The sequence below is a fragment of the Solanum pennellii genome, chromosome 10 (assembly GCF_001406875.1).
Source record: "Solanum pennellii chromosome 10, SPENNV200".
Classification (NCBI taxonomy): Eukaryota; Viridiplantae; Streptophyta; class Magnoliopsida; order Solanales; family Solanaceae; genus Solanum; species Solanum pennellii.
In genome coordinates this window covers 3099362-3124182 of record NC_028646.1, presented here as the reverse complement: position 1 = coordinate 3124182, position 24821 = coordinate 3099362, and the positions used below count along the sequence as shown (strand labels likewise).

The 24821-nt window shown below is 31.3% G+C and overlaps 1 protein-coding gene across 1 annotated transcript; it reads right to left on the bottom strand.

The window, feature by feature from the left end:
* Nucleotides 1–1388: 1388 nt before the first annotated feature.
* LOC107002450 (guanylate-binding protein 1-like) lies at nt 1389–11529 on the bottom strand. The gene is made up of 14 exons (XM_015200486.2): nt 11153–11529; nt 9140–9301; nt 8810–8875; nt 8519–8662; nt 8316–8429; nt 7990–8091; nt 7688–7873; nt 6350–6439; nt 6151–6285; nt 4717–4839; nt 4526–4611; nt 3838–4450; nt 3611–3688; nt 1389–2898 (listed from the first exon to the last, which is right to left on the bottom strand). The coding sequence occupies exons 1-14, from the start codon at nt 11417–11419 to the stop codon at nt 1855–1857; spliced, it is 3210 nt and encodes a 1069-aa protein (XP_015055972.1). The 5' UTR covers nt 11420–11529; the 3' UTR covers nt 1389–1854.
* Between the last annotated feature and the right edge of the window lie 13292 nt (nt 11530–24821).

Genomic DNA, 24821 nt, shown 5'->3' with positions numbered 1-24821 from the left:
TTGATTTTTCATCGTATAAAACATGATTTGTCAAAAAATGTTCCCAATTAATTCAGATTTGCATCATACGTTTAATGGAGAAGCGGAGATGAGCTCCCAATGAATTCACGCTACATAGGCTCTTATAAGGGAAATGGACTTCCAACATAATAATTACTCACATTATTATTTTTCATATCGAATATTAAGAATTCTCTAAATTAAGATTGAACAAATTCTATCGATCCTCTCAGGTTGGAATGCAGTTAACTTATCTTAATTGTTAATGGACCCCTTTAAATTTGTTATGTCTCTTTGATTTATCTCCTTCTATATATATAGTATAATAAAATGTACTCTCTTCGTGCATTTTTGTTTGTCTATTAGTTTAAAAATAAATTTTTAATTTTAATTACTTGTCATTTTTAATATATAAAAAAATACTCCCTCCGTTTAAAAAAGGATGACCTAATTTGACTTGAAACGAAGCTTAAGAAAAGAAAGAAGAACTTTTAATCTTATGGTTCAAAATTAAAGTTATGTTAAATTTACCAAAATGCCCTTTAATCTCGTGGTCTTAAACATTCCACATGGAAAGTTAAAGTTAAAGTGTTGTCAAAAAAGGAAAGGAATCATTCTTTTTGAAATAAACTAAAAAGGAAATAGAGTCATTCTTTTTGAAACGGAGGGAGTACTTATTAGGAGTATTATTTTTCATGTGTAATCCTTAATATTAACTATTTATTTAGTACATTATTTTTTAAGATCTAATACTAAATATAAATTGATAGAATATTGTAATAAAATTATCATATTTTTTTCAAGAAGCATGCAAAATCGAAACTAAATGACAAAAAAATGAATGGAGAAATATAATACTCCCTCTTTTTAATGAAATGGAGAATATAGGACTCCCACTTTTTATAGCTTGTCATTTCTTAATCATTTTTTTCCCCTGACGGATCAATTAGATGCCAAATAATTATTTTAAAAAGCTGAATAATATTGAGAAGTCCTTAAATAATTGCATGTCCTACAATTTACGTAATTGTGAAGAGGAAAAGATGGGTCCAAAATTTAAATTATATGAATGCGAAATATTATTGAACTACTTGTCAAATAATGATATCGGAAAATAATTTGTTTTTTTTTTTCAATTTGGAGTCTATATAGAAAGAAGATTCAGATTAAACTAAAAAAACATAACTGAGACGGAAATAAATAAGAAGATTCATACAGATATTCGATTAAGATACTAAATATTCATTTCGTTTCACTTTATGAGACATAGTTTATAACTACACAATAAGTAAAAATTAAAAAAAAACAAGACATTTTAAGATTTATGATCTTAAATATAACACAACATTATAAAAACTTCTCATGAAAATAAACGTGATGAACGTTAATAAGTAAAAGTGAATGAAGAAAATATTAAATAACTACTTCACTTGTCAAATTTAGCAAATCAAGAGAAAACTAATACTACTAATCACACGAGGATTAAGTACTCACTAAACACCAATAACTGCACAAATGGAGAAAGAAAGAGACAACAAGGGATGTCTGGTAATCTCACTTTCATAATCTCTCTAAACCATCTTCCTAACACTGCCACACTAGGAAGGCTCAAACAAAAATACCTAAGTTAGAGTGCACACCAGAATGAAAAATATTATGTCACACGAAAAGCCCCGATGGCGGCAGCAGCATATAGCAAGATTGTATAGGTACCTAATGGGGATAGAAGCCCTATAGAACTTAAAAGGATGTTTTTAGGATGCATAACACATAATTTTGTGATCCAGAAGTAGTATGCTTTTGACTATAACTGAGATACTTACAACCTTTCTACACAACCCGGCACACTGAAAGCTATGATTTCTGGAGGATGCATTTCTCATACAAAGCTAGGATATCCTTCTTGTTTGCGTTCTTCAGTTGGAGCAGTTCAGCGCCAAAGTTATGCTTTGTAAGTTCCTGCTTTAGTTTCTGCACTGTAAACTTTGTATAATCTTCACCATTCGTTTGTTGACTATGACCATCATCTTCTCCTCTGAATACAGAACCTCCATCTTCTGGGGAGGTATACTTTAAGGGACTGGTTGTACTCTTGGACCTCTTATTTCCTCTGATTGGTCTATCATTTGTATCCATGTCATGGACAGATTCAATTCCAGCTTCGTATTCATCTATCCTGGCACGTTTGCCATGGGAAGCAGTTCTAAGTTTGCTATCCAGTGCAGTTTCATTCAGCCGAACTGCAGTTAACTGTTGTTGAAGAAGATCTAGCTTTCCTTGTGTAGCTTGCAACTGAAGAGAGAGTGCTTCCGCCCTATTGGTTGCTTCAGACCGCGCTGCACGCTCAGTCTCTAACAGACTTTCAAGGACTTGCACAGTACTGGCCCTTTGTTCATTATTTGATTTCAGTAGCATCTCAATTTCCTTTTCCCTTTCTTCTACTCGGGCCTCCAGCATTGCAACTTTTGACCTTGCATCCTTCTCAGCGCGATGATACCTCCCTACTTCATCAGTCAAGTCTTCCCTTTCCCTCTCTAACTTTTCAATAGCTCTGTCAGCCTTCTCAATCTGAGCTAATCTTTCCATAGCTAACCGTTGAATTTCATTCTTCTCTTTCAGGGCCGCAGCTGCTTCAGCCCTTGCTTTATCAGCCAGCTCAGTCGCCCTTTTTGCCTCTCTTTCAGCTGATTTACATCTATCCTGAACATCCTCAAATCGATCGAACTCTGACCGGTACTTCTGCTCCAGATGAACCTTCTCCTGTTCCAGAATCTTAGCTTCTCTTTCAAATGATTGTGCAGTATCCTTTATATTCTCTATCCTTTCACCCAATTCCTTGATTTCAACCTTCAAGGCTGACACTTCTAGACCATAGTTCCTTACCTTTGAATCAGCAGTCTGTAAAAAGTAATAATCACAAAACAGTCAATAGTATCACTCTCTTTTTTATAATGGTAAGAATAGAATAGTGAATACTGAATCGTACAACTACAATCAATAAAGAGTGTCTCAGTCCCAAACTAGTTGGGTTTGGCTTATATGAATCCTATGTATCCATCTAGCTCCATTTGGGCTGTTATTAGGACTACTACCCTTGTAAATCTCTTAAATTACCACATACATAATTGATTGTAAATATTCATAGTTTTACAGCCTGGATACCCAGTTTTATTAGAGACAAGTCGGTATCAATCCCAAAAATTGATAGCAAACTATCCTTTCGATTCACCAGGTTACACATAACTGAAGTTTTTTGAGGACATGTAACTGAAGTTATTTAACCACCAAGTGAAAGTCACCACTGCGAATGCTAAAGCTACTTCAGAGGACCAGTACAAAAAATATCACAAGCTCAAGAAAACAAAAAATACTAGTAGCATTACAATGTGCAGCTCAAATGGTCCCATATGAAGTCCCTATTGGTCTTATTTTATAGTGCACCGCGTTTGAATTCTCTTTCCATAGAGCCTACTCTAAAATAACAAAGAATGTCCCTCCTCCTCCGTCCCTGTTTTTTTCCATTACTTTGCTCCATCCCACTCTCACCTTTTTAAAATCCAAGATTAATGCAATTGAAAGTTAAGTTGGTTTACAAAGAGTAGAAACTCACCCTCAACTCCAAAGTCAGTGTTGCTAAACGCTGCTCAGCATGCTCAAGCTTATATGCCTTGTCTTTAATTTCTTCTTCCTGCAGTTTCATGAAGGAAGATAACTTCAAAATCATATTGGAAAACTAAACAAGCAGAATCACAAAATGATAATTCTAAAAGGGAAGAGAAAAAAATGAAACATAGCAGCACTTCCAAATTTAATCAACATGCATAGCAATATAATCACCTTATCCGCCAGGGTGCTTGAAAACTCATCCCTTAAAGCATCTTCTCTCAACTGGGTTTCCTTGTTTGCTCGCTCTTGAACAGACGCTGCCTTCTCAAGAGCATTCTTAACTTCCTTGACGGCAATGTCATATTTACGTTTCCACTCCTCCGCCTCCTCTTGAGCCGATTCAGCTTGCTCTTTGGCAGCAGCCAGCCTTGCTTCAGCGGCAGCAGTTCTGGACTTCAGAACAGATACTTCTGCACTTGATTGGTCTTCATTAGCCTTCTGCTTCAACAGAAGCTGTTCATATTTTCTTTTCCATTCTGAGGACTCATGTTTAGCTGAAGTGAATGTTTTTGATAAGCTTGAATATCTCTCTTCCAATGAACTATATTTACTCTGCAAATTTGTGATACGACTCGTGAAATCATCTGCAAGCTGCTTCTTGTCATTGATGGCATCTTCATAACGCTTCAAATATTCGGATTTATACTTCTCACTAGCTTCCAGTTGTTTGTTAAGTAAATTCATCTTATCCTCAATGGCGCGGCACTTTAATGCAAGACTAGTTTTCTCCGATCCAAGTTTGTCTGTTTGCTTCTTGATGAGATCAAAAAGTGGACCTTCCAAGCTGGAAAAGCAATGTGATGTGACATATACATTTCCAATTCTAAGTACCTCAATAAAGAATCATTAGTATACAAACCTTTGCTGTAAGAAGACTATCAATTTTCTCCATTTCTCAGGACCCTGACAAGTTGCTTCATACTTGGACACTAGACGATCAAGAACCTGCATATAGCATATGCCATTTAGGACATTGGTAACTCAATAAACCTGAATTCCAGTTTAGCCACCTAAAAATACGCTATTATCTAACAGTGAATAAGGGCATACCTTAAGCACACTATCTATATTTGCATCAGGAGCATGGCAAGCCAACCTCAGTTCCTTTTCCATGTCCTGTATGGCATTTGAACATTGTAGATAAGCCTCCCTAAAGGCATCCTTTTTAAGCTCCTGTTATCAACATAAAAACCGAATCAGCGATTAGGAAGAGCTATTCAGTAGCATAGAGTAGAAGCTCACCCATACACATACTGACAACACTATCTAGGTTGAGAACTCTTTCCATTTGATGGACCACGGACCTTTAGTTGGATCCCAGACAGAATGTCCATGGACGGGTCCATATAATATATAGTCAATATCATGGGGACAGATGGGTGCCCATGTACTGATATAAAACTTAAAAGAACCGAACCGATATTACACAAGAACAGGCGCTCATCTAGGAAGAAACAAAAAGATCAAACACACAGGAATTAAGCCATATGTCTTAACTTTTGACTCAATTATCACCTGGTTTGCAGAGAAAAGAGTTGTAAATGGAAAGAATTATGATCCTTATTCCACAGGTCACTTATACGAAGAAAGAAGCAGCAATTACTTCGTAACCAGGCAATTGACTGAAACTCAATATTGAGATTTACTAGAGTATTTCACCATTCCAAATTTTGAAGTAATGAGAATACACATTACACAACCTAAGCAACATAATTGTACACTTCCAGAAAATGCAGAACAGCTGTACAGATTAATTATTAAGAACCCTGTTAAGTCGGAACTTTTCGTTACTATCTAGAGAAGTCTTGAATGTATCTTTCACTAATTCATTTATTTCTCTCGTCATTTTTTTTATCACAAATTCGAAATGAAGATCTAATGTCCTAATGCCGGGTTTTCCAATAACATTACCTATCAAAAAACAAAAAGATCAAATGAAACCTCCAAGGCTTGACTTCTGTGCAAAATAGGTTCTTTCATTCTATTAAAAACAGAAAATACCCTCCATAAGGTGCAAAAGAAATCCACTTTTGTAGATGAAAACCTCCACATAAAGGAAATCCACTGATATAAATTCAGCAGTGTCCTGGATTTCAAACTTATACAAGTAAAACTCCAGGACCTTGTCATGGAGTTCAAAAAAAGTAAAAATGATGGAATAGCAGGTCTCAGCTGCTTTTTAAAGTTGAGGGTAGTTTTCTCCAAATATTATTCCCACATAATAAAGTGCCTAAATTCCAATTAGTTTTGGAGCTGACTTATTTTCAAAATAGCAGTCATAAAAGTGGTTATTTGTGAATTTTATAGTATACCGAATTTCCTTTTAGTACTCTAGGGGGTAAGTATGGTAAGGAATCAAAATAAAAATTAGTATTAGCTCATCCTCTACTACGGGATGTATTATGACACACTCATGTATGCTTATATCAATCATATGCACTTTATCCTCAATATTTGAAGTAAAAGGTGGAGGAAAAGCTTAACCTCAAACGCTTTTTTTATGAAATTTTGGAGACGCTTCTCATATTTCATCCTGATGGATCCAGCCCCCACAGCAGTAGAATTAAATTCTGCCATGGCCTTTTGAGATGCATCCTCATGTGCTTCTCTTAGTGCACCCTGTAATGATTGAATATTAGACAGAACCAGAAAATGTTATCAATGAAACTAAAGTAGTACTTACTTCCTCCGGAGGCTTGGAACGATCAAATGAAGACATGTATCTCTCAGCAGCCGAATCATATGCCCTTTGACACTCAGCTTCCTCAACACTCTGCAGAAATCAAAAAGGAAAATATCCATCAGCATGCACTATAATGCATAAGCTGGATATACGGAATGAACCAACACGGTAACACTAGGACTTGGGAGTTAAACAACAACCATAAGATTCTACCATAATCATTCACTTGTAGGTTTGTCATGTTGTTTCACTGTCGAATTTCTCTTCCCGTCTTTTCTTTTCTTAAATTGAAAAATGAATAGCGGATATCATAGGAGTTCTGAAGATGACTAATTCACTTGTGCACGAAGAGAGGTAAATAAAAAAAATGGAAGAACTTGCCCAGCACGGACACCATTGTAGATTACATATCAGTGTCATGTCAGATATCAGACTATGAACTTACTTTTTAATTTTGACGTAGTGCCCTTGAAAATGGACACTAAGCAGAACCAAATGTGTCAATTGTTCCTGGCTTTATAATTTAAGCCATAATGATGAACGAAGAAACAGTGAAATCTCATGTAATTTAACAAGAAATTACAAAATTAAATTCCAAATTCACAAGAAGGCTAAGAACAAACTCAACGTATATCGAAGAAGAGAAGAAGGACAAGAAGAAGCATCCCAAAGCAAGCACTTAACTTGAGATATTTTATTGCGGTGTGATGTTAAGTTAGATGAATACTCTTTTTTATATTTAATCTGGAACTATGGATCAACTTTTGGGTGATCTTGACTTAATTTGGTAAAATAACTTCCTCATAGTAATCAACGTATTCTGATGGCATTGTGTCCTCGTTATGAAATAACCAACCTTCACAGGAGATGACCTGCAACTATTTTTCTTAAACTTGGTTTCTGCGAATTCTATTTAGGTGCTTCAAAGATCATGTTCTAATAAATAAATTGTATCTAAATGGTGTTGTGTCCTCGTTATGAAATACCGACCTTAACAGGAGAGGACCTGCAACTCTTACCCTAAAACTTGGTTTCTGGGAATTCTATTTAGGGCTAAGATGAGGTGCGTTAAAAGATCTACCTGATATTTGTCTTTGTTCCTTTCGTTCAGGGGCACTTTCTTGGTGCTAAATGTAATCTGACTAATGATTGAGAAATAAACATGAAACAGTAATCAGTGGTTTTTTATTTGTCACTCTTCTGGTTCAAAGGTGTTAGTGATGACAAGAATAACATTGTTCTTGGACACGCATTTGTACAGATATAGAGAAGAACATCATTGATGTGGAATAAAAGAAAGGAAATAGCACTATATCTGCCATTAAGATCATTGCTAACCTGCCATGAAGAGGTAATGGTGGGCACTGCACCATTGTTAAGAGCATCCAGGAAGGACTGAGTTATGCGAGCAAAGAGCGGTCCAGTCATAATAGTTGCTCCAACTTGCTTGGGTCTCGTCCTCTCAAAAACAAATCTTGTCAAAGCATCAAGACCTGCTTTGAACTCTGGCCTGAGGTTTTCCAACTGCATGTGAAAATTGCTACCACACTAAGAATATTTTTAAGGTTTCCACAATCAAAATTCAGATATAATCTAAGATAGTAGAGAATGCAACATGTGCGAGAAAATTAAGCACTGACTGGTATTTGATCTAGCCGTTGAAGCTCATTTTCATTGCTCAGAGGCCGCACAAGGGGGAAGCATTCTCTGTCAGGGAAAAGAGCACGAATGGAGTCCCTAATCTGCAGTGAAAATCTCAATGGTTAATCAACCATTAAGTGCTAACTCATTAGAAGGAAAAGGAGGATGGTTTCGAAATCGCATAAAAACATGTACAAGTTCTTTTTATTTTTAGTAAAACATGTGCAAGTTCAGGAAACCAGTTCCTAAAATAGAGGTAGTTACAATAGAAATTGAATAAATACAGCATAGTAGAGCAAACAAAACATTCATGTAAAGTGGTTACCTCGTTTTTAGCAGCAACATCTTTCCCACCACCTTGAACTGGCCTCAATGCAAGTTCAAGGTAGTCCCGTGGAGTTATTTTGCGGTTGTCCTCAACCAAATCCAAATAAAAATCCTTTTGCAGAAAAGAAAATTGTATTTTAATAGTTTCACAAACAAGAACAGAAGAAAATCTACAGTGATAATAAACAAATTCTGAATTACCCTAAGCAACCAAACGAAGACTGGGGAGAACTGCCCAAGCTCAGAAGCACTGGCCCTTCCTCCAGAGGCTCTAACACGAATATGTCTAGTCATTTCAGTGACAAGAGAGAGGCGGTCAAGCGCAGCTTCATCTATACCTCCCATCTAAATTAAAGGATTAAAGAGATTATCAGGACACCTAGCAAACAAACTGACTGTAGCAGCAAGGAAATTCACTGAATCCTGAGGGAGAAGAGGTAAAAATGGCATATCAAAAGAAGCAAACGAAATCCAAGTTTGTGTGCTCCTAACCTGGTTATATACAAACATACTTGAAAGAAGGACTGCCAGGGAGAATATCTGTGTGCTATATGTACCCTGTCAAAAAGCAAAACAAAACAGAACTTTTTTTGAAACAACAATAAAACAGAAATTTATAAAAGGCAAAAGTCAGTGACAGGAAGGATAGAAAGGACACAGGAAAAAACAAGGCATGTTCTGGAGTTATAGAGCTAGTTCCTTTAGTTTGTGAAAAGTTTAGCAATACAAAGGTATGACAATGTAATATAAAAGACATATAGCATGTGCTAGGTTAGTATCCTCCTTCAGAAAACCAATAATGTTAAAAGGGTGGAAACTAACGGTTTGATCATAAGCATCAATTCCTTCTGTGTCCAGCAGTAACAGGTTGTATTCTGTTCCATCAAGAGCTGTTCTCCTTAAAGGTGAACTCCACAGCCAGATACCTTTTGTGCATGGCCGATGAGTTGCAGCCACTTGAAAACCACTACTCCTGCCAAGAAGCTATTGGGCATACAACAGGCTCAGCTACATATTTTCGGTAAAGTAAGAAGCATCACTAAGTTACACATGATAATTTACATGCGAAAGTATACAACTATAAGTTAATAATAATAAAGATAATTGTGATCTCATTGTAATAGACCTAGTTAATTACATAAGTGAATGGAGTTTCTAAAAGAAAAATAGCCACTGTACTATAGCTTTGACTCATAATTTGACTGTGATTGATGTATGAAAAGTACAAGAAACATTATTTACATAGAGGATGACAAGTTCACTGCACAATGGAAAGAAAATAAAGAAATTACAGAAGCAACACAAAGGAAACTGAACAATGCCGAACGGTCTCCCCTCTAACATATAATTCCTGCAACTTCCCAAAACATAAAATTAGATAAATCAGGAGTTGATACTTGATTCACAAAAGGTTTCAGATTTCTGCTTCTCAAAACGGCAAATCAGAGTAGCCATCTTCCATCTGAGGCGTAAACCCCTAAATCTAGGAACTATATGCTTCCATATATGGTGAACTCCAGTTGAAAGTTGAAATCCTCCAAAACATAGTTTCTAATTTATCCATCATTTTATCATGATTCATCTCTCTTTTGATCCTAAGAACAAATGTATCTTTTTTTGACATTGAGTAAATTACTATGGTAAGCAGAAAATGAGAGTGAATCTAATGTCCGCACTCTTGGTCATTATTTTTTTCTGATCCTAATGAAATAGTTTAGATGAACTGAAGCAAATACTTTTTCTCTCATGTAAAACTATCTAACTCATCCCGATAAGTATGTCGTGCTAACATACAATAGTTAGGTCGTACGCCCTTCAACCAACTCATAAATATACTTCCCAACATTCTAATCCCAAATGTGCTTAGCAATTCTTCCAAACACGTTTCTTCTCTACCTCTTTCTTTTCTTATTTTTATGATATAGAAAATGCTATACGCAACCCCCTCCCCCACCCCCACAAGGTTACATTAAATAGCTTGTATTTTCTGTATAATATTGGCATCCCCATTCTAAGGATACTTAGTACTTAGGTCGTGAGTTCCAATCATAGCAGTCATAATTCCCATCGCACGTAAGAACGTTGATTTTTTTAACTCTGTTCCTGCTCTCCTTGCCTTAACGAAAGAAAACCTCAAAATATTTAAGTAGGACTCTAAGAGCTCAACCTATCTTTGGATTAAGGCAAAGTTGATGGATTTATTTAATGGTTCAAAGTTACTTTAGACAACTTGTATTTCCGTATAAGATTGGCATCCCCATTTTAATGATACTTAGTACTTTAGTCGTGAGTACCACACTAAGAAATCTTTATTCCCATCACATGTAAGACAATAAGCTACTTCCCCATAGTTCCTCTCGTTGCTTTAACTAAAGATCTATATTTAACTTCAAGTAGGACTCTAAGAGCTCTACCTATCCTTTGGATTAAGGCAAAGTTGAGCAATCGAATTAATGATTCTGTATCACCAGTTCCAAAGCAATGTTCTATTCCAATCTTAGTAGCCTCTATTCCCATCTAACATAAGAAATAGGTTTTTTTCCCTCAGTTTCTGCTCTCCTAGCTTTAACTTTAAGCAGGACTCTAAGAACTCTACCTATTTTTTTGGATTATGGCAGAGTTGATTGATTGATTTAATGATTCTATATCTCTAGTTCCAGAGCAATGTGCTTGATAATTTGAGTCATCAAACAATTATATAGTTGACCACTATCTACAGCACTGATAAGCAAAACCCTAGCAATACTCTCATTCTCATGCATAATCGGACAATTACACTAAACTACAAACCCTAAATTAACATAAAACAATACAAAAAGTTTACTATAAATTTACCTGGTTAAGTATAAAGCTCTTGCCTTGACGAGCACGACCACAAACGGAGACAATACCAACAGGCTCTTTGACGAGTTGAAGTATAGCAAGGGCCTCTGGATCGATCTGGAACTTCCCTTTCTCATCGCAATACACGAAACGAATCGGTCTGGCTGGACCGGCAGCAATGTTGACAGAGGATGGAGGAGAAGTCTGTGGAGGCGACGGTGACGGAGAAGATTGCTGCGGCGACTCTCCGGCTGAACTTCTACCGAATAGCCTCCTCATGGGTATTAGTAGAGAGAGAGAATTTGATTAGAAAAAGAGGGAAATGGAATCGGTGTGGAGGAAATGATTTCTTACTTTATAAGACTGTGAGGACAGTCGATAGACGTCTTTTGAGTTTAAAGTTGATAAAAACAATTTAATTTGAAAAAGGAACCAACACACTTGTTTCGATCGAAAAAAAAGTTTCGATCGAAAAAAGAGTTTCAATCGAAAAAAAAGGGAGGCACTATAGATTAAATAGATAGGAGGATGAAACGAATCAACGAATTGTCCTGATCGGAAAAAAGAGGAGGGCACTATTATCTATATTTGATAATTAGTGTGCAAATTTTGAAATTTTCTCAAAACTTTTAAGCACAAAAGTTTTATGATAGCATCATAGGATAGGAAGGATTTGATTAATATTATATTAAAAGATAAATGGTCACTAGATTGGTCAAAATAGGTTTATTATTTAAGACCAATTCAACCTGTTACTTAGATAGTGTCGGGTTAAAATTTATTCGGTCCATTTAAAATTGAGGATTATAAGCTCAGTCCTAGTTGATTTGTTTGCGCTTGAAGCTGGAACGAGGACGGTCCATAGGTTGGAAGATTATTTTAGGACAGTCCATGTATTTTTCTTTTAGTTCGTTCTAAACCTTAAAAGAATGTTTCTTTCTTTTGTCAATTTTTTAATTTAAGTTTCGAAATATTTAAGACCACACAATTTAAAAAAATGATTAATTACGGAAATCTCACCTTTTAGTTTACTTATTACCATTATTCTCTATAAATTTTATAAATTTTCAAAATCCATCATTTTCGCGCATCACATTAATGTATCTCGCGCATCACATTAGTGTTTGTATAAAGTGTACCTCGCACATCAAATTAGTGTATCTCACGCATCAGATTATTGTATCTCACACATCACATTAGTGTATATCATGTATAAATGTACATTAGATTAGTGTATCATGTATAAAATGTAATGTATCTTACTTAACATTAATGTATCTTGCTCATTAAATTAATGTATCAGCGCTTAAATTACTATCCATTTTGAGGAATGTTTGTAATTATAAACTTTTAAGAAATAAATTATAATTTTGCCTTAAAATATGTTATTTCTATAATTTGCCAAAAAAAAATCACTTTCAAATGAAGGGTCAATTCGTCAAATTTTTGTTCATAAAATTTGAATTAGGTTGGTTGGGCTATCTCATTTCAATAGTTATAAGGGAAAAGGGTCTGATATACCCCTCAACTTTGTCATTTAGAGCTGATATACCCCTTGTTATGAAAGTGGCTCATATATACCCCTACTTGTAAACAAATGGCTCATATATACCCTTTTCTTCTAACGGAAATGAAAAAAATAATAATTTTAATCTAAATTTTTATTATTTTTTTCTAAAAAATATAATCCCATATAAGTAAATTTAATCCTCGTCAAACATATTTTTTTTGACTTTTTTTTAATTTCAATGACTAATTTATAATTATTATTTTGATAATCAAATTTATTTATGTTTTACTAATATTCTTGTAAAACTTATTGTAGATGGCCAAATTTTTTCTTCGAATACGAAATTAAATTACAATACACACAAAAAAAAGTTTAATTTTTTATTCTTTAAACTAAGGAATGAAAGAAAAAAATAAAATAAGAATAAAAAATTCAAATAATTATAATAAAAGAAGTCAAAAAATAATTTATGTATGAAAAAAATTAAAATATACCTTGAACTTTAATAGAAGAATCATATATACCCCTAATAATTTTTTAAAAAGAATTAGAAGTAATAAATATAAATTTAAAACTAATTTTTTAACTTCCGTTAAATGAAGGGTATATGTGAGCCATTTTGTAACGGCAGGGGTATATGTGAGCCGTTTGTATAACGGTAAGGGCATATATGAGCCACTTTTATAACGAGGGGTATATCAGCTCCAAATGACAAAGTTGAGGGGTATATCAGACCCTTTTCCCTAGTTATAATGACTGTTGGCCTTTTATTGGCCCAAAAGGGAGTTGGGCAAATTTGAGTAAAATTTAAAGGAAAAATTACTAAACTTTAACTTTAATTTATCTAATTTCATTAATTCCCTATTAATTTATTAAATTACAAAAAAAAAATTATCTCCCAATGATACTAATTAACTTTACATGTTAGAAACTTAAAAAGTTAAATTTACCTTTCCAAAATCAGAAGTTACCGTCCCAAAAATTGATTCCATTCCCCCAAAATCTCGCCTTACCCAAAAATTTCTCCCAAAATCCCCCCCCCCCCAATTTTCAGTTACAATTGTAAATCAAATTTGAAATTCAAAATATTCTAAGGATTATTATCAATATTCATCCGAATTTGAGTCCTAAATCAGGTATATCATCATCCACATTACTATTTCTTAAAAAAAAATCCGTTTTTGCGTATTTACTGTGCTTATTGTTCAAAAAATTATATTATTGATTTCCATAATCAAATTCTATATAGATCTGAGTTCTTTATTGTTGCATCCAAACTATTGTCATGACAAAATTAAGCTCTAGCAAGAAAAATTCATCAAAAAACAAACATGCATCTACTTCTAAAGACCCAAAAACCCCAATGAAGAGGGGTAGAAAGGCTGCACCTCCTATGTTCGACCAACATTACAACGGTATGTAAATTTTTTTTCCATATACATCATGATTTTCATGTTGTTTCTTTAGTTTGTTGATTCTGATTGTTAAGTGTCGTTTATATTGTATATGGAATTTTGTTTTTTTTAGTTAGTCTGATGAATTATTTGATAGTATTAGTCTGATGAATTATATTAAGTATCGTTTTAATCTTATCATGCTTTTTGTATATATTTGTTAGTATGCTCAATTATTTTTTATTAAGTATCATTTTTTATGTGCTCATGATAGAATGATTCTTTGTTTATATTAATGGGTAATAATTACTAATTACGTATAGATATGTTATAAGTATCGGTTTGTGTATCTACATAAAGTATCGATTTTTGTTATAACAACATGATTTTGCATGCAATATAAGGTATCAAATAATAGTATATGTGTATCATACAGTCATACATCTGTTATTTAAGTATCATATTTGTATAAATTATTGATAAGTATATAAAAATTTAAGTATCAGCTATTATGTTTATATATCTAATTGAAATTGTGAATTTGAGTATCTTTTGATGTGTTTGACATGAAATTTAATGTATCAAAGAAATATATTTAACTTTAATGTTTCGTTTATATATAGTTTCAAATAGTATTTGTAAGTATCATGTTAACATGTTTATTTATATTTAGTATCAGTATTAGGCAATTTTTAGTATTATTTAAAACAGAAACAGTATTATATGCAGTCAATATAGAAACTTTTTATATATGTTACAATTTGATAAAAATATTATCTGTTTTATTGCAGAATATGAATTTCGTCATGATGCATATTCCAATTAATGCATTAAAGTTTGGTCCAACATACAACACGAAATTTGTTGAACACTTAGTATCATCTATTAAGGATAAAGGTATGAATTTATTTAAAGAAACAATTTTTGCACCATACCTAAATATCCCTAGATGTAATTACCAAGGCCAAATTACTAAGTGTTTATACTTGTTAGAGATTGAGCATGATAATTTAGATCAAGAGATTCACATTCGTCATTCAGCCAACTCCTGAGGAAATAGCATCACTTGGGTTACCAGATCACAATTATGTACCTCCAAATCCACCAATTTCATCAATTCCATATAATGATGATGTGCATCCGGAGGAGGTTCCTGGTTTTGAAGACTTCACAACAAAACCTCCAGATATTATGTTAAAGAGAACATCAAGAGGTGCTAATGTAGGAACAACCCCACCAAAACGCAAGAGAATAAAGGTTGTACATCCACATAAGTATGATCTATCAAGACTTTCAAAATCACAGAAGGAACCAGATCAGCAACCAGATCATTCATTCCAAAGTCCAGAACCACAACAAAAAGAATCTGAGAATGTATCTGGTGTTGGTGTTTTTCCAAATTCATTCAATGAAAAAATAAGTTTGGGCAGTTCTGAAATTGATGATTTGAAGAAGTTCATGAAGTCTTATGTAAGTAATCAAGTAATTTAAACTCTTATATGTTTTACTGTTACTATTTATTATACGTTAATTTTGATTATAGGTTGACAAAAAATTTGGAGATCTTGATAGTAAAGTTGAAGCTCTTGAGGCATTAATAAAGAGTAACCATTTAGAATTGTTAAAAGTTGTTGCTGCGCGAGGAAATAAATCTGAGAAGGTGATATTTTGATTTTTTTTAATTCTTTCTGATTTTTTAAGTGATGTTGATTTTTTTAAAAAAATTGAAGGATACGGGAGGAGTCTCATCGCCACACATGATGGATGATTCTGTTGCGAAAGACAATGTTGGTACACAATTCAATTATGGTAACTCTGATGAAGCAATTGTTTCACATAAGCATATGAATTGTGCAATTGTAGACGATGATGCTGAAAATGCTGATGCTGTTGGAAAACAAAAGGTTTCTTCTGAAAATGTAACAAAGGTATTTAAGTATATTATACTTAATTTATTAAATGATACCTTAATATTTTTGTGCATTAGAAATTTTAATAAAGTATTTTTTTGTATGCTTGATACTCTAATCCATCAATTTATATATGCTAATTGTGTATCATTGATTAACTAATTGTTTAGTTTTAAACTATAAAGGATGATCTAAATCATGTATTTGGTATATACTTTAATTTAAATTTTTTTTTCTCTCTCATGTTTATCTTTTCTAATTTTCCTCCAACATTCAAGTTGCAAATATTTTTCTTCCACATATTTTGATTTTTTTTTAAATCAAAAATTGGTTCAACAAGAATCCCTCTAATTAAGGTATCCCTAATCTTTATCATATTTTCAGATTTCTTTTCTGATTTTGTTTTTGTTTAAATATCTAAAAAATGTTATTTGTATTTTTTAATTTTCATTATGGTTTACTCTCCTATGGCTGAATCCAAGAGGCTTACTAGAGGTATTCATCTTAATCAACCAATTTCTAGTGATTTTTCATCCTTTAATTTATTTATTACTCAAGAAATAGTGTAGAAGGTATGATCCGCTGCTAAAATGAGGGAAAAAAGAAGGTTAGAACATTTACAAGACTCATTGATGTGCAAAACCTTCCTCAAATTCAGAACGCAAATGTAGAATCTTCGTCTACTCGTGAGGATCTTGAAAAAGACAATGAAGATTGGATAGTTGTCGAACAATTTTCTGTTAGTTTGTTTTGTATTTATAGTTCTTTTTTAGAATTCGGTATGCTTTCTCAGTTTGTATTCAAATCACTATGTATACTATCAATATTTGTATTTATAAAAATTTCATGTTGCATGGTTTATGAATCTTGTATTTGTCCCTAATTTGTATTCATCCAAATGTATGTCAACTAGTTATGTATTTAATTCATAAGAACAACTTTCTATTAGTTATTTGTATTCGAATACAAATACAAATAATATACATATTGGAATGAATACGACTTAGAAAAGAAAACAAGATTCTGAAAAGAAAATAAATACACAGTGAAAAAGTATATGAATACAAATGTATTTGGCCTAAGTCATCTCCAGCCACTCAAAGTTGTCCGCATAATTCATTTAGACACCTCAACTAATCCTTGTGCCAATTGAACACTTTATTTGTTCAAAAGTCATTCCTATTAGACACAAAATGCTGACATGGAAAAAAACGTGTAATTCATTTTCCTTGAGCGCGTTAATTTATTAAAAATAATATTTTTCTTTTTTTTTCTCTTAATTTATACCCCTAAGTTAATTTTTAAAAAAAAAAATAACAAAAATGAAGAAGAACAGTTGTCTTCTTCTTCTTCCCTATTTTTGTCTTCTTCTTCTTTCCTATTTTTATCAATCCCACCCCACCCCAACCCCCATACCCATACACCAGTGGTTATCTTCTTCCCCCATCATTCTAATGATTTCAAAATTTTTAGTATCAGTGGTTATCTCCTTCCCCCATGTAACAACCCATTTAGTCGGTTTGAGCACTAGAAATTTTTATGTAGAAAATACTTTCCGATAGATTTAAGTGGGTGTTTTGGACTATTCATAATTGTAATTATGAAATTAGTGGGGTAGTTTTACTAATTTATTTAGTTAATGGTTAAGAAATAATATTATAATTAATAGTAGGTCACTTTTATCATTATTATAATTATATAAATATAATAATTAGGGTACTAGAAAAATCAGTAGAAGAAAGAAAGAGAAAGTAGGCGCTCGGCATCACAAAACGACTACCTTCAGGTAAGAGGCGACGAACTTTAAATTATGCTATACATATTGATTGGTGAGAGGAATGCATATTATTATATTGTAGTAATAATTGCATGTAATTTCAACCAATGGCTTATAACTTAGTGCTATTTAGTTATGGCAGAATGTAATAAAATTATAATGAAAAGAAAATTTAAGATTAAGGTGTAAACTAATGGTAAGAAATCATCATATATCAATTATATAATATTAGTAGTGTACTGTTGAAATTGAGGAATAGATTATGTTAGTGCAGTTTGAGGTTGTGCATTATGCCACATAAAGATCAGTTATAGTTTAGGTTTCATGAAGTATCGCTACTGATTTCGTAATCAGTTGCTTTAAGATTTGAATGTTTATCATTATTTTTTTTAGCTATCACGTTATAAATTAAATTTTAGCATATTGAGATAGTTAATTAAATTTTAGTGTAATGATATAATATATATGAATACCCTTAAAGTGATGTTAATGGGAGGAATTAAGATCTACCCTTAGGTTTGAATTTTGGAAAATTGATTATATAATTAGGTGAATTTTTGGGTCTAGGCTAAACATAGACTAATCTGAGTGTTTATAGACTCGTTAACTTACAAATTGTGCATATATATACTTGATAGATTGGAAAGGTTCGGAGACAATAAGGAAAGGAAAGACATTGGAGAAGTAGTTACTTGACTTCAATTCTTCGGTGGAGGTAGGTTATGGTTTATGCTATTTCATAGTAAACTCTTAATAGCGAATGATATGTATTGGGTAGTATTGTAAAGTCTCCTATATGCTTAATTGTGTGTATGCATGATGTGATTATATATATAATTGTGATGAAACTAGCATGATGAGGCTGTTGAATCTTAAACCCTAAAAATCTTTTTGTTAATGTGATGCCTTGGTATAAAAGAAGGCTTGATGAACTAAAAGATTGAGAGTAGTGGATCGGGTGTCACGTTCCGGCACCAGGATAGTATATGGATCGGAGTGTCACGTTCCGACACCAGGATAGTATATGGATCGGAGTGTCACGTTCCGACACCAGGATAGTAGATGGATCGGAGTGTCACGTTCCGACACCAGGATTAGTAAAGAGAATGAATCTTGAAATATGTTAATATACTCAATCTAAAGAACTTGTTTCCCAAAAAGAGTATGATGTGGAGGCTTGAGTCCTCATAGATGTGTTTGGTGATGTTGTAAATGATTCTTATACTTGTTGCTATCACCTGTTAAGAATATTAGTTGATTTTATGTATTATCTGAAATATATTGCTTTCTATTTTGAGTTGGCCGATGATACCTACTCAGTACTCGTGTTTTGTACTGACCCCTACTTGTAATTGTTTTTCTTTGTTATTTGTGGAGTGCAGCAAACGTGCCATCGTCTTCAACTCAACCGCAACTCTAGCCAGTCTTCATCACGTCAGATCTCAGGGTGAGCTACTGCTTCTAGCTTGGACTGGATCTTCTTCTTCATGTCTTGATGCCTTGAAGTTCCGGCATGGACTAGCTGTTTATTTATTTTAGCTTCCTAGATATTCTTAGATTTAGTGATTTGAGGATAGATGTTCTTGTGGTGATGACTTCCAGATTTTGGGGATGATAAGTATTAAATTTTAGAAGTTATTAATTGATTTCGTTAATGAGTTTTAAGTCTTCCGCATTATATTCAGTTTATTATGGTTGAAATGTTGGGGTTTAGGTTGGTTGGTTCGCTCACATAGTAGGATAAGTGTGGGTGCCACTCGCGACCCGTTTTGGGTCGTGACAAACTACCATTCTAATGGTTTCAAAATTCTTAGCATTTTGTTTCATTTATAAATTTTTCGAAAAGATTCTTTTCCTTATCTTTCTCTACCTAAAAAACGAGATGAAGTAAAAAGTTATAATTAATAAAAAAGCTGATGAAAAAAAATTGTCGGGTTAAAGATGGAACTGTACAGGGAAGGGAGGGTAGCCATTAATGGAGTTAGAGAAAATGTATATTTTGTTCCAGTTGAAGGCAGGGAAGTTTAGGTTTTACTTTTTTTTTTCATTTTTTTTACTTTAAAATAATTTTTATTTTTTTTACTTTATAATATAATGCTTAAATAATTTTTTGGATTAAAAAATGACACATGTCATTATTTGATTGGTTAAATTGACATGTCAGCGCGAGTGTATTTCACACATCCTCTATTTTTTGTTTATTCTCGAAAAAATGTTCAAATGGTTCAAATTCAGAATGGTTGAAGTGTTCAATAGGTAGTACGTCTAGTTGAGGTGTCTAAATGAATAATCGGGACAAGTTTGAGTGGCCGCATATGACTTTGGCCAATGTATTTCTTAAATAGCTACATATTTATTTGACATACACATTGGAATGAATACAAACTAATAAAGAAATACAAGCTTCATTTTACAAAATACAAAATGAAAATTAGAATAAATACTAATGCAAACGATATACATATTGGAATAAATACGGTTTAAGCAAGGATACAAACTTCTGAAAAATAAAACAAATACACTGTGAGAAAACTATGCCAAATACAGATAAAACTATAGGTATTCAAGTTTCTAAATTAAAAAAATTTAAATTTAATTGATAAAACTATAATTTATTATCATAAAGTTTCATAATAATAATTAGTGAGAATGAGATATTATATTTTTTGACTACATGATTTTCATAACAATAATTAGTGAAAAATTGATATTGAAATATTATAAATGTGGTACTTCTTTAATTCCGTGACTTTCATTACAATAATTAGTGAAAATTGAATATTTATTTTGGTTAATAAAAAGTGTTTAGAAACAAAAAAAAATTGAATATTGAATTTCTTTTAAAATAATGGAGAAAAGAGTGTTTTTTATAACATGATGACAAAAAAGAAGAAAGAGATGAAAGTTGGTGTATTTTGATAATTGTAACTGATGAGACTTTTAAGCATTTGTTCCTTTTTAAAAATAATTATCTCCCCTAAATTCCTCTTGTTATATAAAAATTGTATTTTTTTTAAATAAAATAATAATAATAACATAATTAAGATACATAACAAACTTAAATTTTGACATTTTTACTAAATAATATTGAAAGTGCTGTTAATGAACCCTTTTAAATGTTAAAATATTGACATTTTGAAAATTTTCCCAAAGATAAATGAGGAATTGACACATATATACCATTTTTAAATTAAATTGGAATATTTTAGTTAAATAAATATTTAACAGTAAATCCTAAAAAGAATTTACATTTAATAGTTATTAGGGTCGTGTAACGGTTGGTTCGGTTTTGAAGTATATCGGTTTGACTTATTGGTTATCGATTTGTATAGATGTTATTCCGTTATAGAACCATTGAGATATTGACTTATCGATTATTGGTTTCTCGGTTATTGATCGTTATCGGTTCGGTTATCGATTTAACCGTTAAGAATTGACACAGAAATAAATTAATGAAAATCACTTAGAAACAAGGTGACAAATTAAATGAACCATGTAAATGAGTTCACAAGTTGTATCTTGCTCAAAAACAAATACTTACATTGTAGAATAACCAAGATTTTTAGATAGTCAGAAATAAATGTAGGAAACTGAACTCTAAGTCAAGGACTTTATATACAAAATGGTATAAATATAATTATTTAATTTACTATCCCTCAAACATTAAAAAGCCGATAACCCGATAACAAAAAAAAATCAAAACTGTTATCTAAACCGCTAAATCAATGACCCATTATCGATATGTATAGATATATTACCTTTCGATAAATAAAATCATGTTTGTATACACACTTCTGACTGTATATACATAATATAAATTACATATACATTTAGATTATTATAGAGTTTTGTCCCAATGTATATGAATTCATATTTCAAATTATATAAGAATCAAATACTTCTTCAATTTAAATATCGAAGTGAGTTTATATGTGTTTAAATCAAATACTTCTTCAATTCAGTCCACCCTTTTCCTCCAAGGGCTTCACATTATCATTGCAATTTTCGTCACTTTCTACATATCTTCTCATTTGATAATTAAATTACTCTTACCAATTGAAATACAATTTTTTTTAAAAACAAAAGTTTGTAAATAGAAATCTTGCATTCGACTACAAGATAAAATAACATAGAAACTCTTGATTTTTTTTTGAAAAAAAACGCAAACAATCAAATGTTTTTAAAAATAATTGTGTGATTTGAGTTACTAACTACGAATAGTTACTATCGTAATTGATGTGTGATAGAGATATTTAGAGAAGAAGATAGAAATTTTAAAATTTGCAAGGGAGAAAAAAAGGGAAGAAAGAGAAAAACAGACCAGTTAAAATATATATTTAACCGTTCATTTTTATGTGTCACTTTTTTTATTTTTTTTATTTTGCACTTGCATAAAGAAATGATGTTATTTTATCCTTCTATTTTTATTTAAGAATTAATTTATTTTGATTAATTAATTTAACTAATGAACAAGAATCATTTACTTAACTTTTCTAAGTTGGTCAAATGTATAGTTTCAAGACTAATAATTCACAAGGATAAGAAATGCACAATATGCTACTTTATGCTTTGATTTTATGAAATGACACATATTATGCATTAACTATTTATACGATACGACGAGAATATTTTTTTTAATAATAAAACAACATTTCCCTATTTTTGTGCTGTTTTAGGTCTTATGACAATAATAGTTGGATCGACAAGTAATTAGGAAAGAGGGAAGAAAAACAACGACAAAGGGAAAAAAAAGAACGGTGATAAATATATAAGAAGAAAAATCATTTTTCGAGAAAAAAATATGGTTTTTTAAAGCAAACTAAACATTAAAAAGGCTTTTTTTGCCAAAAAAAATATTTAAATATAAGTTATTTGTTGCTAATTAAATCTATAGATTGTCATGGTGTGTCAATTTTTCAAGATATGGTTAGAATTTACCATCATGTTATTTACTTCAAATGATATGCAAATTAATAGTATTATGATCTTATTATTTATACAAAATTGATTTTCTAATATTATTAGTTTCTTTATACTTATATGTCCATTCGATAAATATTAGTATTATATAGTTTTATGAAGGACGAATCTATAAGAAAAATAAGGTACATGAAGGTAGGATTAAAAATAGAGATAAAATATGTTTTTTAGATTTTAAGTAAATACAAAAGAGAAATTTCATAATTTAACACGATCATACTAAATTAATCGTTGCATGAAATTACGAGACTTTTCATTATTATATAATGTTGAATTTAATGATACGATGTAACAAAACTTGAATAATAATAAAAACAATCATTCTCTTTAAACGAACAAAACAACTAGTACAATAATCCTCTTACTGAGGAGTTAAAGTTAGTTTGATACTTAAATTAAGGGTTGATGACACCTTAATTATTGATAAATTCTAATTTTGATCATTACGATGCTTGATTAAATATATTTAAATTTTAATTAATTGAAAATGTGTGCTTCTAATTTCTTATTTAACAACTCCAATATTTAATCACTCGCACTTTATGTTAAACTTGTGTTTTTATAAATATGAGCTCATGTTAAATAAATTCTAAAGTCCATTTCTTTGACAAAAGATGAACGAATCAATTTTAATATAATGCTATTAAATATTTAATTTCACTATCTTTTTAAATTAATTTGATGGATCTCTATTAATAAATAATGTATCAAGATCCATTCATTTAGGAAACTTTTAAAAAGTAATAAAATGTTACATGGTTTTTGAAATTTATCATTTTTATTTTATAATTTTTAAGAAGATATATTCATTTTATATATCATCTTTATTTTACGCATAAGATTTTTTTTAAAAAAAATATTATTTTCTTCTACTCATTTTATAAATGTGAAGGAATCTTGATTTACCTATTAAATCATACCGAATAATTAAAATATCCTATTAAATCATAAAATTGCATGTATTTCCCTATAATTGGATTGATTTTTAGTTTTTGTTGTTTAACAATCGAACTTGTGTTAATGAGCATAAGTTATTTTTTGAAATTGAAGTCACACCTTCTCATAACGTAATAAATATTATGGAGTCCGGAGTCTAAAGGGTATAAAATATTAACGAAAATTCTAAAATGGTATATATAATTTTATATTGATCAAAACGACAAAATCGTTGGAACAACAGTGATTTTCTAAAAAAACTTTTATTTTTTAAAAAAATAAAATCGGTGCCTAGGTAGCGATTTGAATTTTTTTTAAAAAAAAAATCATTTTGCAAAATCGCTGCAGTAGCAGCGATTTTGCTTTTTTCGGTGGAGGAAATCGCTGTTGTTCCAGTGTTTTACCTTTTTGGTTAATATAAAATTTTATATACCGTTTTGAAATTTTTGTTAATATTTTATACCCTTTAAGCTCCGAACTCAAATATTATGATACATAAATATAAATTAATGTATTGATTATACAAAAAAAAATTATTTATTACACAAAATAGGGGTGGAAGTGCATGTGACCCCAACTAAATGGGTTGGTTGATATAATATTTGTTAATTAGCGAATATTCTCAACTCACGAGTAATATTACGTAATCACACTTTGAATGGTCAATAGAATTAATTAAAGAAAAATCCTCTTACTAATTAAAGAACTTAAGCTTAATTTATTATTTTAATTAAGGGTTAATGACACATTTGGCCCCTCCATCATATGTTTTTTTAATTTTGAAGGTTATGAAAGCACGTTAAATCTTCAATTAATTGAATGATCTACTTTTGGTTCCTTTATTAGTTAATATTATAGATTTACCGTAATTATTAACAATTATACTACTTAATCGTTTGTGTTTAATGAGAAACTTGTATAGTCAGTTGTTATTTTATATTTAACGATAATGTAATTTTTAATCTAAAACACACATCTTAAATCATAAAATATATAACAAGGACCACAAATATAATCACATTAAATATATTATTATCTCTAAAACTTTAGTATATAGCTTTACAAACTTTTTTTTAATTAATATATACAATTTTATTTTATATAAGATTCAAAGAATATTCACTTGAATATTTTGTATCGAAAAAATGTATTATATATATATATATATATATAT

Excerpts from the sequence above, each read along its gene's own strand:
- LOC107002450 (XM_015200486.2), bottom strand. The coding sequence starts at position 11,419 with ATGAGGAGGCTATTCGGTAGAAGTTCAGCCGGAGAGTCGCCGCAGCAA. Across the intron at positions 6,440-7,687 it reads CCATTACCTCTTCATGGCAG|AGTGTTGAGGAAGCTGAGTG; the intron begins GTTAGCAATGAT and ends TGATTTCTGCAG. Across the intron at positions 6,286-6,349 it reads GTTCCAAGCCTCCGGAGGAA|GGTGCACTAAGAGAAGCACA; the intron begins GTAAGTACTACT and ends CAATCATTACAG.